The sequence below is a fragment of the Triturus cristatus genome, chromosome 9 (genome assembly GCF_964204655.1).
Source record: "Triturus cristatus chromosome 9, aTriCri1.1, whole genome shotgun sequence".
NCBI lineage: Eukaryota > Metazoa > Chordata > Amphibia > Caudata > Salamandridae > Triturus > Triturus cristatus.
The window spans coordinates 261,242,190-261,270,186 of NC_140592.1; the positions used below are offsets into that span (position 1 = coordinate 261,242,190).

The window sequence follows — 27,997 nt, forward strand, 5'->3', positions numbered from 1 at the left end:
GAGCAGTCGTGGCATGCTGTACAGAGAGCAGGGCACCTGCCTTCACTCCAGAGGAGTCCACCCTGGTGAATGAGGTTCTTTCACCTGTATGACCAGGTCTATGGCTCACCAGAGGAACAGGTGAGTATTGCTAATACAGTCTGTAGTCTGCAAACATTATCCTATCCAATACCATAGGCCACAAATTGCCTTGGAGTCGCAGACTGACCTCAGAGTTATGTATCTCAGATAGTGTGGACCCTACATAGGACAATCATGTCATGGTTAATGGGGCACTGTACGTTGTGGACCTCACATCACCATAGTGATGAGTAATCAATCCTATATCCTACACCGGTTAAATGCACATATCTATGCAAGTATACATATTATGTTGCCTTTGATGAATTTGCTATACAGTTTATGGCAGATGTGCAAACAAATGTATAGGCCTTACACCATACGTTGTGTATGTTTCCTGTAAGAAACATGTGCGGAGGATGTAAGATATGTGTACAGTCCCACATATTACTGAGCACACATGAGGCCTCACCAAACTGTTGTCTGAGAGATAGCATCACCTCACAGACCCCTACAGAGTGCCCCATAATGGTCAACTCATGTATAAGATGGCCACAAAATGTACTGCTGATCCTCAGATGTGTGCTGAATTAGTGTAACAGGACAATGAGTTGGCCTAAATGCAGCTAGTATTGCTAAATGTGATATGTGCATGATGAGACCCCCAAACCCAAGACTACTGTATGTAGACCCATAGTGTCACGGCATGTATTTGCCTAAGGACAGGCCCCTTACTCCCACATGTCTGGGATTTTACTGACATATAAGCGGTGCTAGCATTGTACAAGAACATTTCTCATGTGAAACATGTACACTGCAGATAGTTGGTTACATCTGCAGTGCAGTTCAGAAGTGCATCACCAGCTGTGTAATAATGACCAATCAGGCAGTATGTATGGAATGTTGGCACTGCCACATATGATAAATAGTGTGTCCAGTGATGTCAGGACTTCCCACACAAACACATTCAGAGGTAGAATGATGTCGAATTTTGTAAATCACAACTCCACTGATCCTCAGAGTGGGAGCTCTCAGTGACAAACATGCCAGCCCATTCAGTGTGACCCACATCATTTGTCCAGACTGTTGAGGTGTTTGTCCAGTGATGCACTAGTTCTGTACCCGTCAGGTGGATACAATGGTGTGCTGTGTTACATGGTAACTCATTTCAGAGTACATGTGGTGTGGCCCAGAGTTACGTGAGGTCAGTGGGCTGCCTATGAGTATAGGCATGATCAGGAATGAGGGTAGTCCTCAGATGACTTCAACAGTGTTTAGTAATTTTTCTGTATGGTTTAGCATGTGCTCATTACATATTTAGTGTGTGGACTATTGATCGATGGTCATAAGAGCTGTCTACAACCTCTGTGTCACCCTAGCAGATCACCTACATCTAGCATATCTACCCATTCTCTTCATCTTTTGCATTCATACAGGTCAACGCCCATCAGAAGGTGTCCAAATGGAAAGCCATCACCAGGAAGGTGTAGACCCTGGGGGTCGCTCGTCGATGTAGTGTTCACTACAGGAAACGGTTTAAGGACCTGAAACGCTAGACCCGTAAGATTGTGGAGGTCAAGCTGGGGCTGTCCTCCCAAAGCAGAAGGGGCACATGCCGAACCCTTCCCCCCCAATGGCCTGCAAACTGATAGTGGCATACCTAGAGCTTGATGGGAAGCTGAGAGCCCAACAGCAGGTAGGAGCGGTTGACTACTTGCCTGAATGAACCATTCTGCATGACCATCTATCTTTTGTTACAGGCAGCTATTTCCCCATCAATCTTGAAGGTAACTCATGTCCCATGCAACATTAGAATTGTTGCATGTGTAGGTCTGGTAGTAAGTTCATGGTGATAACCATAGACTATTGTCCATGTGACCAGGAACTATGTAGGGTCCAGTCAAATGTCAGTTTCCAGAATTGAACAGCCACATGATTGTCTAATGTCACAGATTACCTATATTATCTTTTGATTTCATGTGTGACACTGGACCCAAACAGGCCACTTGTCATCCTTGTGCCTATAGTGATACTCCCTCACTACTATGTCTCATGTGATGGTGAATCACTTACTTGTGGATTGGCATAAAATGCCCTCAGGATGGAGACAATGAGCACGACTTCCCCTTTGTAAGTAGGGAATGTACAGTATTTTGAGGTGGCTACCACCTCTGGTAACAGTAGGAATAGGTTCATTGGAATTGCTTGAACACACTGGGCAAACAGATCCTAAGACAACACATTACACAACTCACAGCACTGTAATGGGCCTTGGGCAGGCGCGCAGCACCCACAACGGAAGGACATTTGAGAAGGTAGCCAAGCATGCCTGAATGAGGAGAGGCACATGGGCAGTCAGCTGCAGTGAACTGACTGGGATGTAGCTAGGAGTGGTGTCGATCACAATCGCCCCAAGCTGGGGGTTCATGTTTGGTTTTATGTCGGACCTGGGATCAAGAACCAGCAGCATGGCATTACACCCTTTGATTTATGTGGCTTCTCGGTCCTGTCACTCAGACATCGAACTGCATTGTCCTAAGCTTGGCCCACTTACAAAAGCTCAAAATTCCAGGCATTCGAAGTGTGGTAGGAGGAGAGTTCTAGACTTCCAATTCAATGCTATTGTTGTTTCTGCCTCTAATACTACTTTTCCACATATAAACTGTCCTTAAGCTCTGTAGACCTCCTTTCTGCTACATACAACTATACAAAATCAATGCATAAATAAATAAGTACATGCATAAATAAATATATATCATGTTTCACTGAACAATAATGAGACTGAAGTTAACCAGCATTTCAGCGTGTTTCAAGAGATAATGCTTATCATAATGCCTTATTGCATTGCTCACCTCTCCCTTTTCATTTCTTATCCTTCGGTTGAATTCCTTTCCCTCCAAACAGAGAAAGTCTTCACCAGGATGAATAATTCCACATTTTATGGCAATGGCACGAGCTGTGTTGATGTTGTCACCAGTGACCATACGAACAGTGATGCCAGCACGCTGGCACCTCTTTATGGCATCTGGAACCTGTAAAAGATTAAAAACAAAACATTAAGACTTCTATCTAATTTTTAGAGAATAACAAGTGATATTCCATATTCACAGCACAACTGCTTTGTCAGATAAAACACACCAAAACTACATGATACTTGTTTTTTGTTAAATTAATTTTCTTTATGTTTCTTTTATTTCTTGAATTCCTATCATTTCTAGTAGAACTGGTTGTAAAGGATTTAGGGCCCGATTCACTTTTAGGGTAAGTCTACACTTTGTAGTAAGTTTACTACTTTTGATATTCACAATCTCTAAGAGTAAACTTACTAAAAAAAAAGTGTAAGTTAAATCATTTCACCCCTTGGATATTGCAATTCGTTTACTCCTGTTTAGGTGGCTGACGTTGTGAACATGGGGGGCTGGTGACATTTGAAAGTGGTGAGGCGTAAATACTGCACTGTGGTGAGTGCGCGTAGTGTGTGAGCCAGAACCACCTACAGGGGGTTCGAGGGGGTTCGAGGGGGTTCTCCCCCCGAGAATTTTTTTAAAAAGAGTGGGCAAATGGTGCATTTTCAAACAAATTTGAGAAAGAGGTGGCTTGGTGAACACATCTCTGGGAGTAGCCAGACAAGTATCTTTGCACTTGCACAGATACATCACTCTCCCTGCATTCACATACGCACACTACTCACCCTGCACTCATAGACCCATTACTCTCCCTTCCCTGACACATCACTAAGTCTGCATTCACCCATCCACATCACTCACCCTGGACTCACACAGGCACACTGCTCAATCTGCACTCACACAGACATCACTCACCCTTCGCTGCACTGCACTCAATAGGTTTAATTTATTACAGCCTGTCTAGGTATTTGTGATACTATTTAAAAAAATCAATTTTAACAATAATATACAGAGAATTCCTTCAATTACATTGTTCATGGTGAACATAATGTGCTATATAGACAAAGCATTAAACAACAGTGGAAATTATAACACCCTTATAGCATTCGGATTCGGTCCTTCAAAAATTCAGTCATTCCAATGTTTGTTTTGTGGAAAATAATTATTAAAAAACAATAACAAACTTATGTGTAACAGGAAACAGACAAATATTCATTTACATGTGCAACATCATAAAAGCGAATAGAGATATCCTGCTTGGATCATAACTATGATGCAGCAGTCAGCTGCAGCGCTTCATGACTTCCAGCCATGTGCATTGCTTAACTATTTTTGCTTTTAAAGTGCCCGCCGCCAGCAGCACCAACAGGATTAAATAAAGCAGAGCAAATCTCAGAATACTTTGTTTAAACACAAACACAATACCGTAGTCCATCTGCCTCTCTAGGTGCGTGCACTCCTGATACCAGTCCTAGCGCTGTGCACCGGCAGCGTGTAAAGGGCTGACCTGTGTGTACCTAGACTAATATGAGCATGGCAAAAGCGTGTGGAGGCCGGAGAGCATGGGGGCCCACCCGCCACGAAAGCCCCCCACGCGCTGGAGTGGCTGGTGGGCAGGAGGCCCGTATGTGTTTACTTTGGCAATACCGGTCTGACATATCCTGCCAATAAAGCACGCAGTGATTTATGAGTCGACTACTCGTCTTGTCCAGTGTGTGCGATTGCAGATGGCAACTTGCACGGTGCCCTCCGCCCTCTAACCCCTCCGTGCTGCCCTGGAAGCTTATAAACCATTGTGCAGCACGGGCGTGCCACTGGCGCCTTCCAGGGTCTTCGATAAATCCTCTGGTTTTGATGAGGGCATAAAGTGGGGTTTGACCTTTGACCCCCGTGGTTTATGTTCTAATCAGGCATCGGGTGGCAGATTTATTCAATAATCAATGCGGCCCTGTCCGTTCCATGCATAGATCTTTCGGGACGCAGAGGGCGGCGGTGGGGGTGGATGCGGGTGGTGGCCAGGGCGCAGAGGGGAGAGTGAGTGGGGATCAGGGGATGTGTTACAACTGTGAGCCGCAGGGGCAGGAGTTGGCTTCTTTACGGCCAGGAATTTTCAATCGGGTGGCGGTGGGCGGGCATGCGGGCAGCGAGGCGAGCATAAGCTGCACCAGCCTAACGCCAACCGCCACCGTGCAGCACGAGGAGCCTACATTGCCATCACTGCCACGCTGCGACTGCCACCTGTGGCAACCCGAGGTTCAGTTGCGGCTCGCATACTCACAGGGGAAGTTGGGGGTTAAAAATAAAATAAAGCAAACGGAAGCTTCTTACCTGACCGACCCGGGTCTGTGCTGCCTCTGGGTGCTGCTTGTCTCGTCTCCGTAGGGCATTCTTGAATCTTGACTCCATTGTCTCATACAGGTAGGGCAGTGAGTGCGCGGTCTCATTCTCAGACAATCCAGACGCTGCATTAGCAGCGCCAGGATTGGCTTAAGCACGGATACTCCTCGCCCATAGAAGACCGTGGGCTGCGGCGCCTCGCTCTCCTTCAACATGGGTTAAGGCAAGGCAGGGGAAGACTAGTTACAGTGCACATGTTCGGGCTGGTCATAAAAATGACCAGCCCAAACCCGAACATGCGCACTGTATTCATGGTGCTGCCGCTGCGATGCGCTTGGCCTGGCTCTGGGTGTCACTCAAACAACCGCAGCCCCACCCCCTTCACGTCCGATTGCCTCGGTGGTGTGGCCCGGTTCTTTGTGAGCCGCGGCCTGGCCCCGAGTTAAAATACAGTATTACTTAAGCTAGCAACAACCAGAGCGAGCGGAGAACAATGAATGGGGCTGCATTAGTGGGGCAACGCCCCAGCGCCCCAATGGATGCACCGCTCTTGGTTGTGAATAAGGCCCTCAGTGTGAAGGTCACAATGGAAAACCTTCTTGGGTTTCCATGAACCTTGAGGTGATCTTAAGCATTAAGAGTATCCTCATTTTGTGCTTAAGCGCAATTGGGGCAGGGTTGATTTTTTAGTCAAAATTAAACCTACCAGAAACCTAGGCAAGCTGGTGGATCCTATATAAGAGAGACCATTCCAGAAACATGCTGTCATGTCCCATAGTACACTCCAGTATTGATATCCCTCAGAATAGCTCATGCCTGCATTTCTTTGGTCCTGTCAATGCAGATATATGTGTTAGATATGAGGCCAATATTGTTGATCTGTCTAGAGAGAACTAGCATGCTCAGATTGGGAAAATTGTGAAAATCCCTTTCATGGCCTGATTACAAGTCAGACGGAACAAAATCAATATTGCTTTGCTTGACTATTAATGGTTACGTTTTCCAGTTCCAGGATTTAGTAGGTGGAGAGAACCTGACCCACTTTTTCTGGACAGAAGAAAAAGCTGGGAAATTGGCATGGACTATGGCTGCAGAAGGAGGGAGGCATACAAGGCTTCCCCTGTTAAAAACAACCCTTCCCTCCCCTACTCCTCCGCTCCACCCCCCAACCGACGCAATGGCCCCTGCGTATATTTCCCACCTGCTCAGACCACAGGGATTATTTGTGGTTTTAAGGCTGGAAAAATCAGGCCCCCACACTGTAATTTCCCATTCCATGTGGTTTTACTTGTAATTGCACAGTACTGTGTAAATTTTACCACAACTAAATGGTAAAATATGTGATTTTACTCTGTGGTAAAATTACACCAGTACTTCACAAGATGTTATTAGGGCCTTTGTATATTCTAGGGCATTAGTCAAACACAGTGACTATCACTGTATGGCTGAATCCTAGAAAGAAACGTCAAGGCTGAGCTTCTCCCTAATGCCAAAATGGCAGAACGCATCAAAATAACTAGAATATGATGAAGATTGCTGCATGGCTGTAAGTATCTGTGAGAAATGTGGTTGTTGGTTGAAGGGGGGTGGTTGAGCCCTATTGAAAGAACAGCCACAATATTTTGTCAGGAGGAACCACTAAATTCACGAAATTAACCCAGGCTTAACCCTCTGGTAGCTTGCCACAAAGCTGAACTTGGAGGCAACATATAAATTATTTATAAAGCACCAGTAATAAAGCAAAATACAACACAAGAAAAATAGTGCACCAATCTAGTAAAATAGAGTACATTTTAATAAATTATTTGACATTCAAACAACAAAAATACAATCCGCATAACTGGAGTTATAAATCTTTAAATTGTTTTTGTAAAAAATAGCACCTATAAGATCAAAGCTCCAATAGCTGACAACTAGTTACTGGCTCAAAGTCGTAATATATGGCCAACCGCCATGGAGAGTGGGTTGTAAACAAAGGGTGAATGGGGCCCGGTCAGCGCTTTCCTTTGTACTTAAACAACATTATGAATAAAAAGTTCTAAGAATGTAGAGCACAGCAGGGCAAGGTTGCAGGCAGTGTCTAAGGAGGGAGCGTCATCGTCGGGGAGCGGTTTTTTGGTTTTTTAGAAGTTGAACATTTCCAGCGGGATGAGGCAGGAGCCGGTAGCCGATTAGCATTCCAGGAGGCCAGATACACCTTGGGTGAAAGAACGCTGATCAGGATTTTCCGCTATGCAGAAAAAAGAGCGGGAGCTGCGGCTAAGTCGGACCGTCAGGTAATACACCTTGGGTGACTAGACACAGAGGTTGGTCCCGGTTTTCTCTCGGTTAGCAGAGCTCTTATCAGGAGGCCAGCAGACTAGCCCTTGGAGTCACACTGGAAGTCCGGTGTTCAAGTAGGAGAGCAGAACTCAAGCAGTACAGGCAGACTTCAGACAGGAAGGCAGTCCTTCTAGGTACAGCAAGGTAGCCATCTGAAATAGTTTCTTCTTCGAGACGGTCCTACGGTATTTTTGTCAGATGGAATATCAAAGATATTGACGGAAACGCCTCACTCACATAATAGTGACCTACTTATAAGAACTCCCAGTATATCAGTGGTTGAGTCCGCCCAGATAGTACCATCTTATCTGGGTGTGGAGGTAACGCCTATGATGAAGCATGTCACTATTATGTGAGTGAGGCGTTTCCGTCAATATCTTTGATATTCCATCTGACAAAAATACCGTAGGACCGTCTCGAAGAAGAAACTGTAGCCCCTGAGGGGAACACAGTCGCAGGCAACAGTTGCCTTTAGTGAAAAAAAGTTGATTTGGGAGAACGCAACTGTCCTATTCATTCTCTCACTCTCCTTACGTGAAAAAGAGCCATCTGAAATACACAGCTGGCCAAAGCAGCAGGCAGTCTGCTGAGAGTCCTTCGACAGGTCTAGAAAGTGAACTGAAGAATGAGCCTCAGGGTTCCCTTTTTATACCTAGGGCCCACTTTGAAGTGAAAGAAGCTTCTGGAGGGGCACCCACAGTTGTTTCTGGAATTTTCTGCCTCTCTGCCCGAGCTCCAGCCTGCCTGCAGGTACAATAGGCTAGTGTGAAGTTCTTTGCATGGGAGTCAGGGTCTTTTGAATTGGAAGTGGAATTGCTCTCAGCTCACCCCCCCCCCATCCTGCCTGAGATGGCCCATTCAGGCACACCTAGTCCCTCTATTGTGGCTGTCTGGGAGGAATATATAAAAGCACGTGGTAGTCACACCTAGTTATTTGACCCAGACTGCAGGCACCAGATGGTTAGGACAAGAAAATACCAACTTTCTAAAAGAGTCATTTTCAAAACTGTAGCTTAAAATCTGACTTTACTATGAAAGAAGTTTTTAAATTACAATTCCTCAAATAACATGACTTTCCTACATGCTCCCAGTAATACGGTAACCCAATGTTATTCTATGGGAGATAAAGGCCTCACAGTACTGAAAAACAAATTTGTGAGTTTATCACTACCAGAATATGTAAAAGTACATGTCTACCTTTTCAAATACATTGCACCCTGCGCTATGAGCTGTTTGGGGAATGCCTTGAGGGTCTTTTATACAAAGACTGAGTTTTAGGCTTGGCAAGGGAGTTATTTTGCCAAATCAAACTGGTAGTTTAAAACTGCTGGCAGGCTACATTGGGAGGCCTGAGGCATGTTTTAAAGGGCTACTTCAGTAGGTGGCACAATACGTGCTGTAGGCTCAGTAGAAGCATTTAATTTACAGGCCCTCAGTACATAGTATAACACTTTACTCAGGGCTTATAAGTAATTTGAATATGCCAATCAGGTGTAAGATAATTTTACCATATTTTGGGGAGTGAGCTCAAGCACTTTAGCACTGGTTAGCAATGGTAATGGCACAGGGTCCTAAGGCCAACAAAAACGAATTGAGAAAAATAGGAGGGATGAAGGTAAAACGTTTGGGGGAAGACTGCCCTAAGGCTTACAGGTCTAACAGCATTCATACATTTTATACATGTGAACAGACCCAGAATTCAAGGATTGTTGTAGATTTCCAGGTGAACACCTGAAATCTTTCATGAATCCCTTACAAGTGGAAATTTACCTTATAGAGGACTAATAGAGAGGGGCGGTTTTCCTCATGTTTTTTCTCCAGTCTACCAATATCTAAAAAGTGTTATTACTGCCTTATTCAGGCCTTACTGGCACTGTAAGATGTATTCATTGTCTTCCTCTTCCACGGAGAATTTTAACCCCTCCACACTCCACGAGTTTTTAATAATGAGAGCCTCAAATGTTCACATTAGGAAATGTAATGCCTTGGGAAAAGTATGCTAACAGACTTGGGTTTCCTTGTCCAGACTACTGTAGCTAGAAATTTTCGCATCTTTCGTCACCTTGGATGGCACATTTTCATCATCATTGTGGTATTTTGTTCTAAAATATGCTTTAAAATATTTTAAATTACGCTATGGAAAAAAGGTAACGATATAAAAACTTTGCTGTACACACAGCCTTGCAAGTCATTATTGCCCTAGCAGCCAAGTAACTTTTGGTATTGTTTTTGATATCAGTGGCGTAGCTAGACCTTTTGCCACCCATGGCGGTGCCCCACAACAGTCGCAGGTAAGAGTGGGGGATGCTGGCAATTCCTCCGCTTGCCACCCTGTGAATGCCACAGGTAAGAGCGGGGGTGCCCTCTGACCCCAAAACTTGTGCTGCCGGGGGCGACCGCTACACCTCTGACTGCTTCTACAATATTTTTAGGCCACTCAAAATTTCGATTAGGTCTATGTAAATGGTGTCATTTCAAGAATTTTGTGTTACAGGTGTTAGGTCAAATTCTATAACTTATGCAACATCTCATAATTGCTCTGTAAAATGTTGTTGCTGGCACATGATAACAAAGCAAATAGCCAGGAAGCAAGTTGTATCCCTACAACAGTGTCTGAGCCTGCCACACACCGCCGTAGGGATTACAATGTCCCTTCCTGCTGGCGGTTTCATGGCGGTTTACCCGCCATGAAAAGGCAGGCGAAAGAGACATTGGGGGCCCATCGTCCCTGGCCCTCCGGCAGGACCCCTGGGGGACACCTGTGGTGCCCCCCATCATATCCCTACACCATGAGGCAGGCACCACATGGTGCCTGCGACATAGTGCACGGATATGCACGGGGTGCATATTTTGTATTGCCACGTGTGCTGCAGCCCGCAGCACCGGCCATAATACAAAATACACACTTTTTAACCGCCTTCAAGGCAGTCGCATTGTGATTCAGGGTGTGGGACCGCCGACAGCTTGTCGGGCAGTCCCGTTTCCCACTAGGATACGTCCGACCACCATCCTAATCAGACCCTTACTGCTAAATGTTGGATTTGTTGCTCTCATAATTGCAAATAATTTCATGTAATTATCATGAATTGTCACATAATTACGCGAAAGCAAATTGCAAGAGTGTGTCACACATCCTTAAGTATAGCAAAGAAATGTATCATAAAGCATCTTTCTGTAAATATCTAGCTTCCCAATAACATAACAGGTGTATTTGTAAAGCGCACGATTACCCGTGGGTGTCCTGGCGCTGAATAACAGATGTTTATTGTTACCCAACTCAATGCTGCTCATTTTATTGACCTCAGATGGATGAAAGGCTGAGTGGAACCGCCAGGATTTGAACCTGTGACCATGAGGTGGAACACAGGCCCCTGCAGTGGCTGCATTAGTTCACTGAGCCACCAGACCCAGACCCAATAGCAGATCCATCCTAGCAGAGTAAATATTAAGTACGTGTTTCCGGCGACTGTAAGCAATTATTTATCCTCTTAAAAAAAGATATGAAAAAAATGGGACATTAAGCGCCAGTGAAATTTTCTATACATTACATGTCTGTGCCAAAATCAAAGCCTTGAAGTCGCCTGCAGCAAATGATTAACTAGAGGCAGTGACACGCAGAGTACAGTGAATAAACAAACATGCACCGTGCAGCAACAACATCATCCTAACCATTTTGAAAATATTCTCCAGTGAGTCACCTCAATAAAAGACAAAAGAAGCTCATTTACAAGTTATGATGCACTGACATTTCCTCCAGAGGAAATTTGCATTTGTCGACACCATCATTCAATCTTTCATGTGCTAATCAGATGGGTTGGTTGTTATATTCTGTGATGCGCAAATTGATTGTTATTGTAACGAAACTAGAAGACTTTCAAGGCAGATTAATTTACTTCCTTATTTTTTAAAACATGATTTACATATTCTGCGGATTACGTTGTTACATCCACAGTGCATCTTTCGCATTGATGCATTGAGTACCCCTTAACTGGGTCTCTTGTTAAATACTAGACCTGCTTCAACTAGCATACAGTAGCTTGGAGCCATGAAAGCAGCAGCAGTTTCTTCATGAGGGCGAGGGAGTGTCGCGCCCCCCCCCACCCCCCCGCCCACTGCAGCGGCACAAACGTGGAAAAATAAAATTGCAAAGAAATGATTTCATTACCATAAATTTTTCACGTTTAGTGCGAAGCAGCCTCCAGCCGGGATAAATGGGGCTGTGTCCTGCTCCGCTGCCGATTGAAAGCATAAAGGACTGGAGGAACAAGATGGGCTCTCCAAAGTACGCATGTCAGTTTGGCTGGCTCTCTTGCACTTTGCAGCTCTCCACTCAGCTGTCTTAGACAGCTAGGCGGAGACCAAGCACAAGCCTAAAAGGCCTGAAGGAGCTTCCAGCCAGGACGCTCCATCCAATCCGGGCACTGCTCTCATGCTCGTGAGAGTAGCAGCAGGATTGGTCAGTGGAATTTCTATGGAGGCTAGAGCCCGTGGAGCTGATAGAGGATGGACCGAGGAGGATGTCGGACGTACAGCAGGCAAGGTAAGTGACTTTATTTTTTATAATTCACCACTTGACTCTTCTGCATGCACGCACCCACCCACCACTTAGTTAACCGCCCACCCACCCCACCGGTGCATATACGTGCAAGCAGCCCCTGCATGAAAGGGAGGATCTTAAACAATATAGGCCCATTTCACAAAGACATTTTAACCATAAACATCTGTCTATGGCCAAAAACTCCTTCATTTACGCCTGTCGGGAATAGGCATGAATGGTTCTACTACTGTGGATTTCTCCAACACAAGTGCAGAGAATTCTCTAGTATTAAATCTCACACAAAGGGTGGGAAGGGGGTGGAACAGTCATAGTTAGCCATGGAAGGTTTGAGAAAGCCCACAAACGTACATTTGTTTACATTTGCAAAGAGATATCAGACTCCTTTCTACCCTGAAAATGGTCAGAAATGTACTTGAGGAACGGGCTGGAATAACCCTCCTCTCAGGAGAACCAATCCACCCCAGATTTAGTGAGAGAGTAATGGAAGTGCATTCTCCAGGTGATTAAATGTTATCCTTGTGGATTCATAGAAAGGAAAAGACATTCAGCAGCCCTTGGGCGGATTTATACACTCTGCACATTAGGAAGAGACATCCTGAAAAAAGTCAAATGTGAAGTGCAATAGTGTGTCTGGAAACCTGCACTAGTCATACTTTCACAGTGGTTTGGAAAATAATGCAAGAACGTATGGAAAATATGGCTACTGGAAGTCGATATGATCTTCCCATCGTCCCTTACTTGGTCGGGTTTTGTCCAAGTTGCTAGGCCCAGCCATAACAGTGGGATCCTGCTTTTATTGGTAGAAGTGTAGGAATACTCATTGGTAGGAATGTTGTGAATCCCCATAGCTTCTGGAACTTACTTTCACAGAAATATGAGAAAAATGTGTAATTTCAGTCAAAGTTTGAAGTTTTTGGGGCATCGTGGGGGGAGGAAAACGTAGTGGAATCCATACAAGCCACATCACCCTAAATTTCCTTGGAATGAAACAATCAAAACATTAAAAATATACTCAGCCCTGGGGCGGGAAAAGCATCAGCAGCTAAGGAGTTCAAGATACTATCTGAAACAGGCCACCTTTGTATAGATACCAGGCTGCATTAGGCCACAATCCCCAGTAATCTCTCATACACGTGCATATGTGAATGTGAAGATCATCACATGCAACCCTTCTAGTGCACCACATTTTGAAATGTGGGCAGAGGCACTTAGGACTTAAGCTGATTTTACCAAAGCTAACAGTGAGTCAGACTCAGTGATACATACACACTGTAGAGATAAAAAAAACTGGGGAGCCCAAAAGCAAAAAATCGTTGGGGGCTAAATGGGTCAGAACCCATTTGCAGTTCCCATGTTTATATTGAGATTTGTTGTTTAAATTTGTTCATTCATTATTTTACTTTCCTATTGTGCTCTAGATAATAGGAAAGAAACGCTTGATAACACATGCCAGTCCCTCCAGAAGACGGATTCTTTATTTTTCAGAAACAAACTCCATTTCAGGGATTTGTGTTTGAAAAATAAAGAAACACTCATCATGACATGGCAGACCATTCTGCATGACTGGTACTCCCTCAATGCCAGCAGAAGTATTTTTAGAAAAAAGTCCACCAGAACCAAAGCTTGCCACAACAGCTCATGTGGTTAGCAGCATTATTACAAGGTATTAAATGAGGCCTATAGCATTTAGGTAAAATTCCTTTTCCTTTCACACCCCAGGAAATGTGTAACTTGTTTCATCTCCACTGCCTCCCTTGTGATTGGTCAGAATAGAGCAATAAGTTCCTACTCTGACAGAAGAGCCTTATTAAATGTTCACGCTTCCCTAAAACATATTCGATTCCAGCCCTCAAACAACATAAACAATGTTTCAAAACAGTCACCATCACTAACTAACCTTGCTGGTAGTTTGTTCTTCATTCTATGTCGAGCACACAAATCAGGACTTCAGATCTAAACTATTCATACATAAAAATAAACATGAAGTGGCATATTTTTCATTATTTTACACAGCACAGCAGGCCACCTTGCCTCCTGCTTTAAAGGGGAGGATAGGTATGCACAGTATTTAACATGATACACACATTCCTGTACCTTCCTCACACTGGTGCACAATGTGCTGCTAGCGCAAATGCAGGCACTCTCGAGGCATGGTGCAAAGCTGCCAGTGTTGCGGACAGGATTGTTTTTGTACAGGAAGGGACACTTTCCTGCACAAAAACAATCCTCTGAGGCATTTTCCTTTTCCTATGTGTGTTGTGGAATTCAGCACACATAGAAAGAGGACAAGACACAGAGAAATAGGGATATTATACCGCATTTTGATGCCTTCCCAGATCTACCAGTTGCATACATTGGAAAAGTCGATGTCAATGTTAATAACAATACATTCATATATAAGAACCAAATTGTATCTCTATTATCGAATTCATCCATCATGAACTCTCTGTCAACCCGACTTAGAATACGTAGTCAGACAGGCTCTGAGACCTAGGTTTGAGGTTACTGATTGACAGGTCACATGTGGAGTGGCACGTAGCAGGCAGACAAATATGGGAACAGGAAACACAGATCAATCACACAGATAGGCGCAGCGACACCACAATGGTCCAGGGAGATTGCCCTCAGTAAACATACATGGCAAGAGTGGTGTGCACATTCCCAAAAAACACATAGTCAGATGCCCATGCAGTTAGGATTGTATGAAACACTTTATGGTACCCAAAGAAAAGCATAAAATCTTGCTCAGATTGATTGTACTGTGAGACATTCCCCAGACGTGCTTCTGTAACTGTACTCCCAGCCGAAGATTTTAACTAAGCCAATTGTTCCTGTTTTGCCAAATGCCTCTTGTCTTTTGTTTTGTCAAGGTAAATTCATGTTTGAGCAATATTTTGGCGAGCCAGCCATAAGTGATTAGTACCAGGACACCACTGTAGCCAAAGAAAGGGACCCCCGACGGACGGATTCACATTTGCACATCAAGAAAGGTGAGCAGACACCCCAAATGAGTGAAAGTTCTTCTGAATCCGCAGGGAAGAGCTTCATCCTGAAGCTGCCATCACAGTGGGTAGGAGACTACATCAGATCCTAAGTCCCAGCATTTGGTGCATGGCAAACTAGAAAGAAGAGCAAAAATGTAACTAGAGGGCCCTGTCACTGACAGAAATCTGGCATGTTACCTATTTTATGGATCCGAAATGAGTAGTCATAAGGTGGCCTCGGAGGCGTTCCTATGGTATGTGATGGTGCTGTTGTTTCAAGCAATTGGTATTTTATTCCAAAGCAAAAATTCATTATTTTATGCCTAAGTAAAAATTCATTAATTGAGGCCAAATTTCATGCTTGCTTAACAATTGCACTTCCTTCTAGGTTAGCACATTTCATATTCATTGTTATTTGTGCTTGTGAGATATTCATGTTGATGCATCTGTAGATAGTACTGAGCTCAGAGTAATTAGTTAGAACCAGTAAACACCTGTGCATATATCTTCCCAATGATTAGAGCAAAACAAAAGATTCCCTAAATAGGGGAAAATAAGGCACATCTCCCTTCTAAAATGATTCAGCTTATCATGGAGTTGCCGCTAAAACACAAGCAAACCAGGTTCACCACACTGGCTAAAAAGTGTAACAAGTTTGGCCAAGAATGGCACATACACACTAAGGCACGCGCATTTCCTTGACAAAGGGGGAACTTATGACACTTACACAGCCGAAAACATGAGAAAACACATACAAACTAAATACACAGGACAGAAGAAGGACGTGAGAAAGGCACTATGAGAACTATGGGCCATCTTTGAGGAGACTCAACAGATAATCCTATCCCATAGACAACAAGCAAGGCTTCCGCACCTCCTCCGCCATATGCATGTATAGAGGTACTCTCCCGGATGACAGCTCTCCCCGCATTAGGATACACCAACCCGCCAGTTGAGGGAGTCTGGGTGTTTCCTACCAAAGAGCGAACTGTTTGGTCTAGTCATGAGAGCCTAGCAGGTCCAGGCAATAGGCACTCCCACCAGTTCAGGTGAACATATTCAGGTAACGGATAAATTTGCAGCAGTTCTGGACAGTGAAGCAACTAGCCGAGTGAGGAACATGGTCTCAATGCCCTGGGATCTGATGGCAAGAATGCAGCTACTGAGTTAGCCCAGCTAACCAAGAGGGAAAGTCGGGAATCAATGTCTGAGAAAGAAGAGGCACCCAAAATCATACACACCCTACTGTCCATCCTCGACTGATCACAAAAAGAACCAGTAGTCATGGTACTTGTGAACCATATACCATTCAGTTCCCTAATAGACATGGGGGGCGATGAGGTCATGCCTAAGGGAAGGGATAGTCCTCTTATCAACACCACTGCAGATATACAAGGATTCTTGGGTACAGTGACAGTGATCCCCCTTCATGGATACTCTCGAGCTAGAGGTGGGGGTGGAATAGTATAAAGGAAGTTATAGTACTTCCCTTCATCCCCAACTAACATACTAGGGTGAGATCTGATGACCAAGCTATTAATATCCATTCATGTTTGACGATGATGAGACAATAGCCTGCTCCTCCCCTGGATCACTTTCCCTTGAGCCAGGCAATTAAATCACTCCCACATTATATGTACACAGGTGAGGACAATCCCCACCTATCAACCTTCCTTCACAGAGGTGGTCTTGGATTATACAGAAAATGTTTTTGAATTGCGCAAACTTGCTCGGCATTGGTGTGTCGCAAACACTGCCTCCTAATTCAGACAGCTAATAAGACAAGAACTTTATTAGCCAATAGGGTATGCAGGAAGGAAGAGAATCTGGACTGGGCTGCACACATGCCCACTGGGTCCTCTGGGATGAGGCGGGAAGCAGGACAAAGGCACACAAGGGCAGTGGCTGCAACAATCGGAGTATATGTGGCTCTAGGACCACCAAACTCAACCTGTGCCACCACCTTAGTACCTCCGTGAGCAAGGAAGTGGTGCAGACAAGGCTGTCTGGCACTATGTAATGCATTCTCCATGCCTGAAAACCCCTTTCTGCTGCTGAATGTGGTACCAAAATAGGAGAGAAGCTGAGCATGAGATAGGCATGAGATAGGCAGGCAGTCACAAGCACCCCCTACTCAGCAACTCACTAGGAAAACTCACAAACAAGAGCAATCCCAGAGAGACACAGCTAATTCGGTCCAACATAAATTAAACAAGACCGCCCTTGAGGGGGCCGCTTTGGCCACGAGCTTTCAAATGGCACCAGTCTTAAAGGGGACTCTACTGCAAAAATCCAGAGGGTTTCATCTAAGCTATAGTGGCAGAGACCAGGGAGGCTGGCAACAACCATGCCATAGTGTTAGAAATGGGGGTCTCAAGTTGGTAGTGGCTTGCACCCTCTCATAGTAGAGATACACACCCAAGATAACCAAGATAACACCTAGATAACCAAGATAACCCCTACTCACCCCCTTGGTAGCTTTTCACGAGCAGTCAGGCTTATCTCAGAGGCGATGTGTAAAGCATTTCTATAAACACACACAGTAACACAGTGAATACACTACAAAGGGGCACTACACAGTTGATAAAACTCCAACTTACACAAGCAAAGATATCACTTTTGAAAGGTTCAAAGTAATTTAGTCCATAGGAAACTATGGATGGGTGACTTTTATCACAAAGGATGGGAGGAGTCAAAATCGGAGACGAAAACAGGCGCAGGGGAGGTGATGCACCATAAAAACAAAGCAATAAATTGATTCCTTACTCCCAGGGAAGGTGATGCCTTGATTTCTTACTGCAGGGAGAGATAGTGCATAGAGTTCCAGACATGCGGCCTTGGTTCCTTTCTGCTGGGCTACGTCAATGAAGAGCTTGCCGCACATGGATGATACGTCAAAAGTCTGGATGCACTGGGTTGATGAGGCAGCGGCAAAACAGGTGCTGTGTCCATTTTCCAGATGCGATCCAGGTAGTGCATCTATTTCTTTAGCCGCACAGCAGGGCCTGCGTTGGAGTCAGAGCGGGTGTCTCAGAGGTTGCAGACACGGTGCTGAGGACTCGGGCTGTGGCGATCTTTTCAGCTGCACGGCAGGCGCTGCATTAATTCTTTGGCCACACCACAGTATGTGTTGATTTTTCAGCCACAAAGTGGTGCTGCTTCAGGAAAAACAGGCGCCGAAGGTCGATGCATGGATTTACTTCAGTACTTTGCTGCAACACCACCTCCAAGGGCCCAGAACTGGAATTGGCACCACATGGAAGGTCAGAACTCCCAGCCGAGGAGTTCAGGTAGCTGCAGATGAAGTCTTTGATGACCCAGAGACTTCTTAACGGGAGGCAAGCACACAAAACCTCTTGAAAAACCTTGGCAAGCAACATACAGAATGCAAAGCCAAGTCCTTTCTGCTGCCCAAGACAGAAGAAGCAACGCACACAGCAAAGTGATAGTCCCTCCTGACAGCTTCTCCAGCTCTTCTTGGCAGAATGTCCTCTTATTCCAGAAGTGTTCTGAAGTTATTGTGTAACAGCTCCAGTACTTATACCAGTTTCTGCCTTTGACGGAGGCAAACTTCAAAGGAAAGTCTTTGAAGTGCACAAGATCCTGCCTTTCACTGACCTGGCTCCGGACACACTACAGGGCTACAGGGAGGTGGATAAAGCATTGTGTGAAGACAGGCACAGCCCTATTCAGGTGTCAATGACAACTCCTCCAAATTACTCTAGCTCAATAAGACCCATCACCCTGGTGATGGGCCATCAGTCTTGCGCAATCAATCTGTTAAGGGACATCTCAGCTCCCTCTCAGGAACTGTCTAGTGTGAATGCACAAACAGCCCAACTCTCAGTCTAAGCCAGATGTGGATTCCACAAGCAGGCGGAGGCACAGAGTGGGATCCCACTTGGCATTTTTAAACATGCAATTTAAAAACGAACTTCACTAACCTGATGTATTTTTAAATTGTGAGTTTAGGGACCAATGATAACCTTTGGGAGAGAGATTCCTTGCAATAGTGAAAAAACAAAATTGCCAGTATTTCACTACCAGGATATGTAAAACATACCAGTACATGTCCTACTTTTTACATACATTGCACCCTGCCCATGGGGCTAGTTTGGGCCTATATTAGGGATGCCTTCAATGTAGAAATGGGGAGGAATTGGGCCTGGCAAGTGGGGGCACTTGCCAGGTCAACATGGCAGTTTAGAACTGCACTCACAGAAGCAGGAGTGGCAGGCATGAGATATGTGTGCAGGGCTACTCATGTGGATGGCACAATCAGCGCTGCAGGACCATTAGTAGCATTTGAATTATATGCCCTAGGCACACGCAGTGCACTTTACTAGAGACTTTCCAGCAAATCAAATGTGCCAAACATGAATAACAAATCTATCAATATATTCTTTATACGATTCTAAAAATAAAATCATAAAAGTCACCCACAGTATGATACACTTCATAAATACCAACGTCATGATAAATTACAGTTTGAAACACCAAAAAGATAAAAAATAGCACACTGTGGAGTAGTTAAAAATGGTAGGAACAATCGTGCAGATCTCACGTTTGAAATTCATGAGCTTCGGGGCTAGACGTATGAATTTAAAATGTAGATAATTATATTTCTGGCAGATCAAGACTATGTGCAAATTATCCTTAATGGAAACATTATCACATTCACACAGGGGCAACCTCGAGTCCTTAAAGCATCCATGTTTGGAGGGAAGTAGCCGCAGGCATAAATTAAACCTGAAAAATGTCAGCAATCTCCACTGGTGGTGGGGCATGTATAGGGTAAGATAAGGCTCCAAACCTCTTACAGTTTACACTAAAATTGCATAACATGCTAGAAACTTATTCAATGCTAATGCGTCTCGATCTGCTGCCATCTTGTCTCCAGACACTTCTTTGACCCATCTTTTATCAGTTTTGACAATACCACTTGGATCGATAAAAATTAAGGTCTCCCTAAACTTTCATAGTGGAAAAGACAAAGGCCAACCAAGGAATCAAATGACTTATCCAAGTTTGTGCAGTCTTGCACGATAAAGCTATTAAGGCCTAGCTCCTCCTATGTCCAAACCGAGAGCCAGAGCGTCAGGGGGCAGAGACGGATATAGTCAATGACATAGCCAATACATAACTGTTCATGAACAACCTCAAAGGGTGTACTTTGGTGGACCCCTAGGAGACCCCTGTGGAATTTATTTTCTGCTATTTGAATAAAGGTGACTGGCCCGTATCCCCCAATACCACACCCACAGCTAGCTATTGGGATGCCCTTAGCATTGAATATATCCAAAACTGTTTTTATGTGTGTGCATCCCATTAAAGAGTGCTAGTTAAGACCAGCGTCCAGTTGAAAACCCCAAAAAACGAAATTTATCAGCCTGGCTGATATGGTGTCCTGCTACTATGAATTTCATGGTTTTTGTCTTGGGCGACCCAAATTTCATCATGTGTGATTTGGAGAAATTGGTGGACAATTCAAGGCGATTCATAAAAGCAATAAATAGATTTAAATGTTGCAAGCCACATGCCAGGGTCTAGAGTGGTACACCTGTGACCCTCAGGGTAGTTTGCAACCACCAACAGTACTCAAATAGCAAGATGCCTCCTCATTACACATCGTCCAGCTCGCATGTAGGTCAAAACACACCTGATGCACCAATAGTGCCCCTTATGCACAAATGAGGAGAGAAGGGCTGGCGACGGCAATAGTACCTAGCTAAAATGATACTACCCAATTGTTCACAAGATCACCCTGTAAAAATGCATCACTGTCTAACACCCAGTTAGGTACGGGGGAGGCCTAACAACTCATGCACAACGTATGCAATATCCGCTCTTTAACATAAACCATCAAAAATAAATACCCTGACTGGGACCACCTTCACTAAAATTGTGTGAATAAAGTGTGAAGAGCAGAACCCTAAAGAATAGCACAGGAACCCCAAAGAAAATGATTGACGACGGCACATGCAATAAAGCACTATTTTTTTTAACTAACCAATGAAAAAAGCTCTTATCCAACAGGTTGGCAATAGAATGTCCAAGTGCACCGCCTTTTTCAGCAGCCACATCACCACCCTAACAGGATCTACAGTGTGTGTGAATTGAGAACTACGTACTATACTGAGAACTTTTTGTCTCAGACTTTTTAAACTAAAGGCATTCCCAATGACTAGAGGACAGTAGACACCTCCCCTGGATTCATCCCACAACCTGCAATGTTCACTAAGTTATGTATTGTTGCACTTCTATTTACCCTCTGTTTAATATGGGTGTTACTGCATCCATTCATCACTAAAGAACTGCCTAGTCAAATGCAGAGCACCCCGAAACTATCATAGCACTGTTGTAAGGATCTCTCCCGCATCACTTACTATACACTGAACCCAACACTAGCATCCCACATTCACTACACAGCGCCCTCTTACACAACACATGGTATTAGCACAAGACTGCCATGGGCTCCAAGACATCATCCAGGTCATGTTACGTCTATTTGCTGATACCACACGCAATAGGCGCAGATACTTTACTTGTCCCAAGAGATAGCCCCCGAAAAAGTAGAATGCCTTCTCGACCTACACCTATGTAGGATTAGGGCTAAAATACAACCCAACAGGGTAGAACCCAGTAGAGTAGTAGTGAATCTGACTCAATAAGAGACCAATCCAACAACATCGTATCTTTTCACAGAGCCTAGTGACATTTTAACCAAGCTAGATAGGGTGCGATGAGGGGCACCATAGGTGAGGATGCTGTTTGTCCCCGAGACTTCCCAGAAAAGAGATTCTTAGAGGTTGGGAAGCCACCAAACCAGTTCACAAACACATTTACATCTTCTTCCATCTGTGGTCCAAGGGAGGCCTTTAGCATATCTGGGGCAGTAATCTTTAATACCAAATGGACTCCAGACATGATGATACAAAGGGTAATGAGTCTCGTAGGGGAGGGTTTAACAACAGCTTAGGTACCCCATGTCAAGAAATCTTGGATACCGAGGTGGGTAGAAATACATGGCTAGAAAGGATGTGTACCCCCTAATTGTATGGAAACTTACACTGTATTCCTTGTGTTTCAGAGATAAAGGAACAATTCCACTGGACACACACGAAAACTGTGGCACAATCCTGCATATTCCAGACATGCAATGGGGCACCTCCACACTGATGGATACCTTCTGGCAGTGCTGCAAGTTGGCCTACACTGAGCTGTTCCCTAGATGGTGTGGCCTCTACTCCCTTATCACCATATTTTATATATAAAAAAGTGGTTTTTAGCTTTAGTGATTAAATCTACACAGAAGGGTCTGTGAAACTAAACAATTCTTTCCTAAGAATGAGTTCCATGTGAACCTCTGTTCCAAGGATAACCTGATACCCCTGTTCACATGGAGATAGGAGTCGCTCTTGTTTCTACTTATACCCTCATCACCATATACACCCCAGCCCTGGTCATTGCCGGAGAAGAACTGTTGCATTTGTACTAACACTCGCTAAGGAGGAAGACATCTCTGTTGCATAAGGCTTGTGAAAAATGAACTGCTGAATATATAGGTTGGGTTTGGGAAGGGTCCATACCAGTGTTCCCAGCAACGTGCTCGCCCGAGCGCGCGCGCACTTCTGTTCCTCCGAGCGCGCAGTGCTGCTTGTGACGCGAGCACCCACAGCACATCCCGGGAGATCCTTCGCGCTGCCGCTTTTATAACGCGAGCGGCGCGAGAAAGGATAATTTCCTGGTTGCTTTCGCTCCTGCACTTGCTGTATTACCTCCTTAATGAAGCACGGCTGGGGGCTGTTGGTGGGCCTTTGAAAATATTTGTTAATTGCACCACCGTAATGCGCTGCAATTAACATAAATATTTTCACAATGGCCCACAATCAGCCCGCAGCCTCGCTTCTTTAAGAGAAGAAATGCATGAAGTCCAAAAGCACAACGTGTGCTTTACACGTCGTTTATTTGGACTAGATGCATTTTTGTTAATGGAGCACGGCTGCGGACTGATTGTGGGCCATTGTGAAAATATTGATGTTAACTGCAGCGCATTACGGTGCTGCAATTAACACATTTTCACAATGGCCCACAATCAGCACGCTAATAGGGTACTGGGTAAATTACATGGCCCAGATTTGTAAAGAGATAACTCTAGCTGTCACTGCTATTTGATCTGGTGCATGCCACGTTGTAGTTTGAGGGAGATAAAGCAATGTCTTTCCGAACAGGGTTTCTGGAGAGTGGAACACTTTATTGGGCCACAATGAACGGTCTATGTTCAGATCGTTTCACTGGCCTTTAACTCTTGTATTCGCTGGGAGGTAGCTGATAGGACAAGCAGCGGAGGTAAAATCTGGTGATTCATGGTGGTTATGAAACAGACATTTAAGGACACACCATATACCAGAAATGTCCTTATCAGTGCATCGCTACACAGGGCAGGTCTGGCATATTGAGGCGGTGTTTTAATTCACACCCAGAAAGCACACGCCCCCTACCCCCCCTAAGCTGCTGCTGTTGTTGTGCGCTCGTGATAGTTTAATATAGGAGGTGCCTTACGAAATCAGTGAACCTTTTCACCCCACCCCTGCCTGCACTGGAAAAATAAAGCCTGTGTCTTTTCCACTTTAGAGAAGTGCGCACAGCATATACAGTACTGAGTCTTGTATAAGTTTACAAAATACAATAGAGTTGCCAACCTTCACTTCTATTCTTTCATATGATAGGTCTGAGAGCGGAACCGTATCTGGTGTATATGAATCTCTTCTGTTCTGTTCACAGTGTATTGGAGGTGTATGCCCTTTTCCCACCGCATCTCCTTCATCTGCATATCGTACTCCCCATCTATTTCCTCTTCACCACCCTCTTTTCACTCTATACAAAAGGCACTTCCTCACATCATCTTCACTTCACCATCCCAAACATAACGCACCCACTCACCTGGAAACACTGCAATTTATTTTACTTTCAACATGTGCAATATTTTAACAACTGTATACCTTCATCACACACATTTGGACTGAATCACAGTTGCAACTAAAATATGTGACCATTGTCTGTGTGCCCTGCAGAGAGGCCAAGGATTGGATGACCACGCATTCTGAACACCTATTTAACCCACTGACAAGCACCGTCAAAACAAGCACTGCATTCAGCCTCTAATCCAGACTTAGCAATTGTTGCCCATTATGAGCACATGGAGAACTCCGTTCAAAGTATGTACTATAGAAGAGTAATCAGCTACACTGAAAAAATACAAAAAACAACACCCTGGAATTAGCTAGCACTCTTACGGAATGCAAGATTAAGTTAAATAAATCAAATAAAACAAGCTTTGGCATAGCCAATAGGTCTCGCCTTTGGAACCTTATAAGTAATTAGTTATGCAGTACCATATCCTTGGTGCAACAAAATCAACTGTTGCATGGCTAAACACTTATGAGGTCCCAAAGGCGAAACCTGTTGGCTATGCCAATGCTTGTTCTCTAGGGCAGCTGTGCCCCCGTGGTGGGCATTTCTTTTCACCGCCAGGTGGTTTCTGGGACCTGTAGTTCTAGGTCGCCTCATTGGAACTCGCTTTGGATGACTTAGTTGGTGATGCTTTGGATGTAGAAACATAGAATAGAGGGGACAGTAGAGAAACTCGTAAGAGGCGTGAACGTAAAGGGACCCATTAACATGTTATGGCTGGGGAGCTAGACAATGGGAATTGGAGGGGAATGTAGGGAAAGACGTGAGGTAGCTCGGAGAGGAAGAAAAGTGTACCGTGGGGAGGGAGCCAGAAGGGTGGCAGGGGTGGCCCTTAAAGGAAGCACTGAAAGAGTATAGCAGGTGGGTTAAGATGATCATGAGGAGGAAACTTAAGAAGTGATTATAAAACACGGGGAAACAGGTGGAGCAGTGTCGAATGCAGGCATCTGAAAAAATGGATGTCAGCAAGAAAGTTGAGTTACGAGAAAGCGGAGATTTGAGCATAAAGCTCTAGTGGCCTTAGTGGGGATGGCGAGCAGATTGTGTTAAGCGTTTGACACTGGGATGAGGACAAGGGCGCAAAGTGGAGGATAAATAAATGAGTGACAATGGGAGAGGTAGACTAGACAGGGGCATTAAAGACGGTATAGTATAGGTTTTGGAGAGTGGAGAGAGAGTTATGAAGAGGAATAGATAAGGAAGTGAGGTGAGGGTGTATGGAGGAGGTTTGGTGGACAGAAGTGAGGAGGACGGTAGTTAACCACAGCGGGAGTTGCTTGGCTTCCACGCAAATGAGCATTTGCGAGATTGTAAGAACCCTTCCTTATAAAGCCAAACTCAAAGTTAAGAGGGAGGGGGTTTTCTGACGTGTCACTTGACGGGGGTGCATAATGCTGCCACCATAGACGAAGGATGGCAGGATGTTCCTCCCAGTACGTACCATCAAGGGAGCAAGCATCAGGTACTAGAGAGACATTAGTCTAAGTTATGTTATTGATCTCTGGGTATGACGCTTCCTTCCAGTCTCTTGCTGTGGAGCTTCAACATGTGGGCTGTTAGCAAAAGGATAGGAGAGAGGCTTGTAATAGCATTCACACGTTTAGGGGCCTCATTGTGTGTGTTCCACTATGCCGCACCTGGCAAACACTGATGGTAGGAAGCCATGGGTTTCTCAGTTACAGCCCTACAAGATTTACCATGAAATAATTATTTTTGTGTCTGTTTGCCAAGACCATTTGTTTTTAATACTATGTATATAATGCACAACAAGATAGATAATATATTTAGTTGTAAGGGCCTCATTAATGCGTCCCTCTTCATCCATTCAAATTTCATATTCCACTATATTAATTCACCACTAATCTTTTATGGGTTCCAGAGTAGTGTGCTACTCGCCAAAAAGGCGCTTCAAAACCCCATCAGGGGTATCAGGCGCTATATAAATACAAACCTCTTTCCCTCTTTTATCTCACTGCCTACCTTTCTCTAGCCAAATAACTGAATAACATACCCACCACTCAAATTACTGGCACTGTGGAAGGAGGACGGTTGCCCCGATTTCCTAACAGATATTAGCGTAGCTTTGCTGTGGTTGCAGATGCTCTGCACTGCACTTTGTCATTTCGAACATGACACAACCCAATCTTCCCCCCTCCCCCCAAGACTGGCCTTAGCAGGCATCGTGCGTTTGCCTGGGAGGCTAGAAGGGTGGGGGTCAGTTTTGGAACAGTGGGGGCCAGTTTTGTTACTGGGGGCAGTTTTGCAGCGATGCTGCAATATGGGCCCTCAGTAACAAAAGCACCAGTTGCGGGGACCGGTTTTAAGCAGTAGTGCTTGACACCCCCCCCCCTCTCCACCCAACCCCTGGTGGGTGGGAGCCGATGCGGCAAAATTGCCAGAGCTACTTTGGGTTCCCAGTTCAGCCCTGCCTGCCCCATCAAACAGGCCTCCTCACTTCCAGTACTTAGGTTATTTATCTGCACAATCAAGCAGGAACCCCAGTGTCAGAACCCCTGTGGCTACACACGGTCGGATACTTGGCGCACATTGCCGTGGCTGGAGTGCACAGAGACCTCACACTGCCGCACACAGAGGAAAAAAATTAGAGGGAACATTGGTCCATACCCTTCTTCACTTCAAAGATGAAAGAAAATGCCTACTGGTTGTAGATAACCAGGTGGAAAATGCTCAGGATGATGAACAGCACTGAGCTTGGCCTTAAATTGATCAAGTAAGAACTGAGAGCCATCCGCCACATGGTGATAGAACATCGATATGTGTTTAACCTAATGACCACAATGGCGAGAGGGTTGTGTGCAAAGACTGGTAGATCCTGCTGCATGTTTATGCAGCACTTTATCTCTGAAAGGGTATTGTTTTGAAATATTTATGTGTGAGCAAGGCAGGAAGTGCCCAAATGCGTAGCAGCGGAGACTTCAATAAACACGAAACGGATTGTTTAATTCAGCTCCTGTGTCAGTGTCCTTATTCTTCACCAAAGGAATTGGAGTGTGTGCAAATATATATATGGTATGTGTGTATATACTATATATATATATATAATATATATATATATATATATATATATATATATATATATATATATATATATAAAAATATATATGTGTGTGTGTGATTCCTGTTGAATATGGAACGTTGGGGGCAATTCATCAAGCGGGGGTTGGGAAAAAGGGGTATTAAAAAAGTGTGATTTTGCAATGTTAATTTCCATGGAGATTTTTAGACGCAACTACAGCCCAAATAGCTGGAAGGAAATACACCACATTTGGCAGAATGGTAGCTCTTGGCCCAGAAAAAAACCTTTTTGGTGATTTGGTGTAAATCCATTCGGTAGTTTTGAAGTTATTAAACAAAATAGACTTTTATATATCTAGGTACCAACACCCTTCACACCCCTATGCAGAGCTTTGCAGATCCTCGTGCCAGGGGCAATGCTGTTCTTGGCTGTTCGGATTCTAAAAAGTAAGTTGCATTTGCCATTTTGTTCAGCAGGAGTGTGTGTTGGGGCATGATGATATTTGATGGCAGATATTATAGAAGGGATACTCTGCCCAATGGTGCATTGTAGGGTTGGGTAAGGGTCCGGTTATGAGTATTAACATACTGCTATGGGTATTTTCTGCATGCAAGTAGGCATGACTCCATTGTGATGCTCAGCATGGCTCACCATGTAACGTCATGGCAGAGACTCAGATAACCACTCAGAGGCCCACTCAGAGATTCAGATAAAAAAACACACTCAGACACTTACAGCCACTCACAGACCCAGTCATAGACTGAGACACCAACTCACAGGCCCACTCAGACAGTGATGTACCAAATCACAGACCCATTCA

The 27,997-nt window shown here is 44.6% G+C and overlaps 1 protein-coding gene across 4 annotated transcripts in view; it reads right to left on the reverse strand.

The window, feature by feature from the left end:
- LOC146797710 (plasma membrane calcium-transporting ATPase 2-like) overlaps positions 1-27,997 on the reverse strand; it is a 2,176,758-nt gene that overhangs the window by 169,689 nt on the left and 1,979,072 nt on the right. For all 4 annotated transcript variants that reach the window (XM_085624877.1, XM_085624876.1, XM_085624878.1 and 1 more), the window contains one exon: positions 2,913-3,092. In XM_085624877.1, coding sequence (XP_085481003.1) covers positions 2,913-3,092 — 180 coding nt within the window. The remainder of the gene's footprint in view (positions 1-2,912; positions 3,093-27,997) is intronic.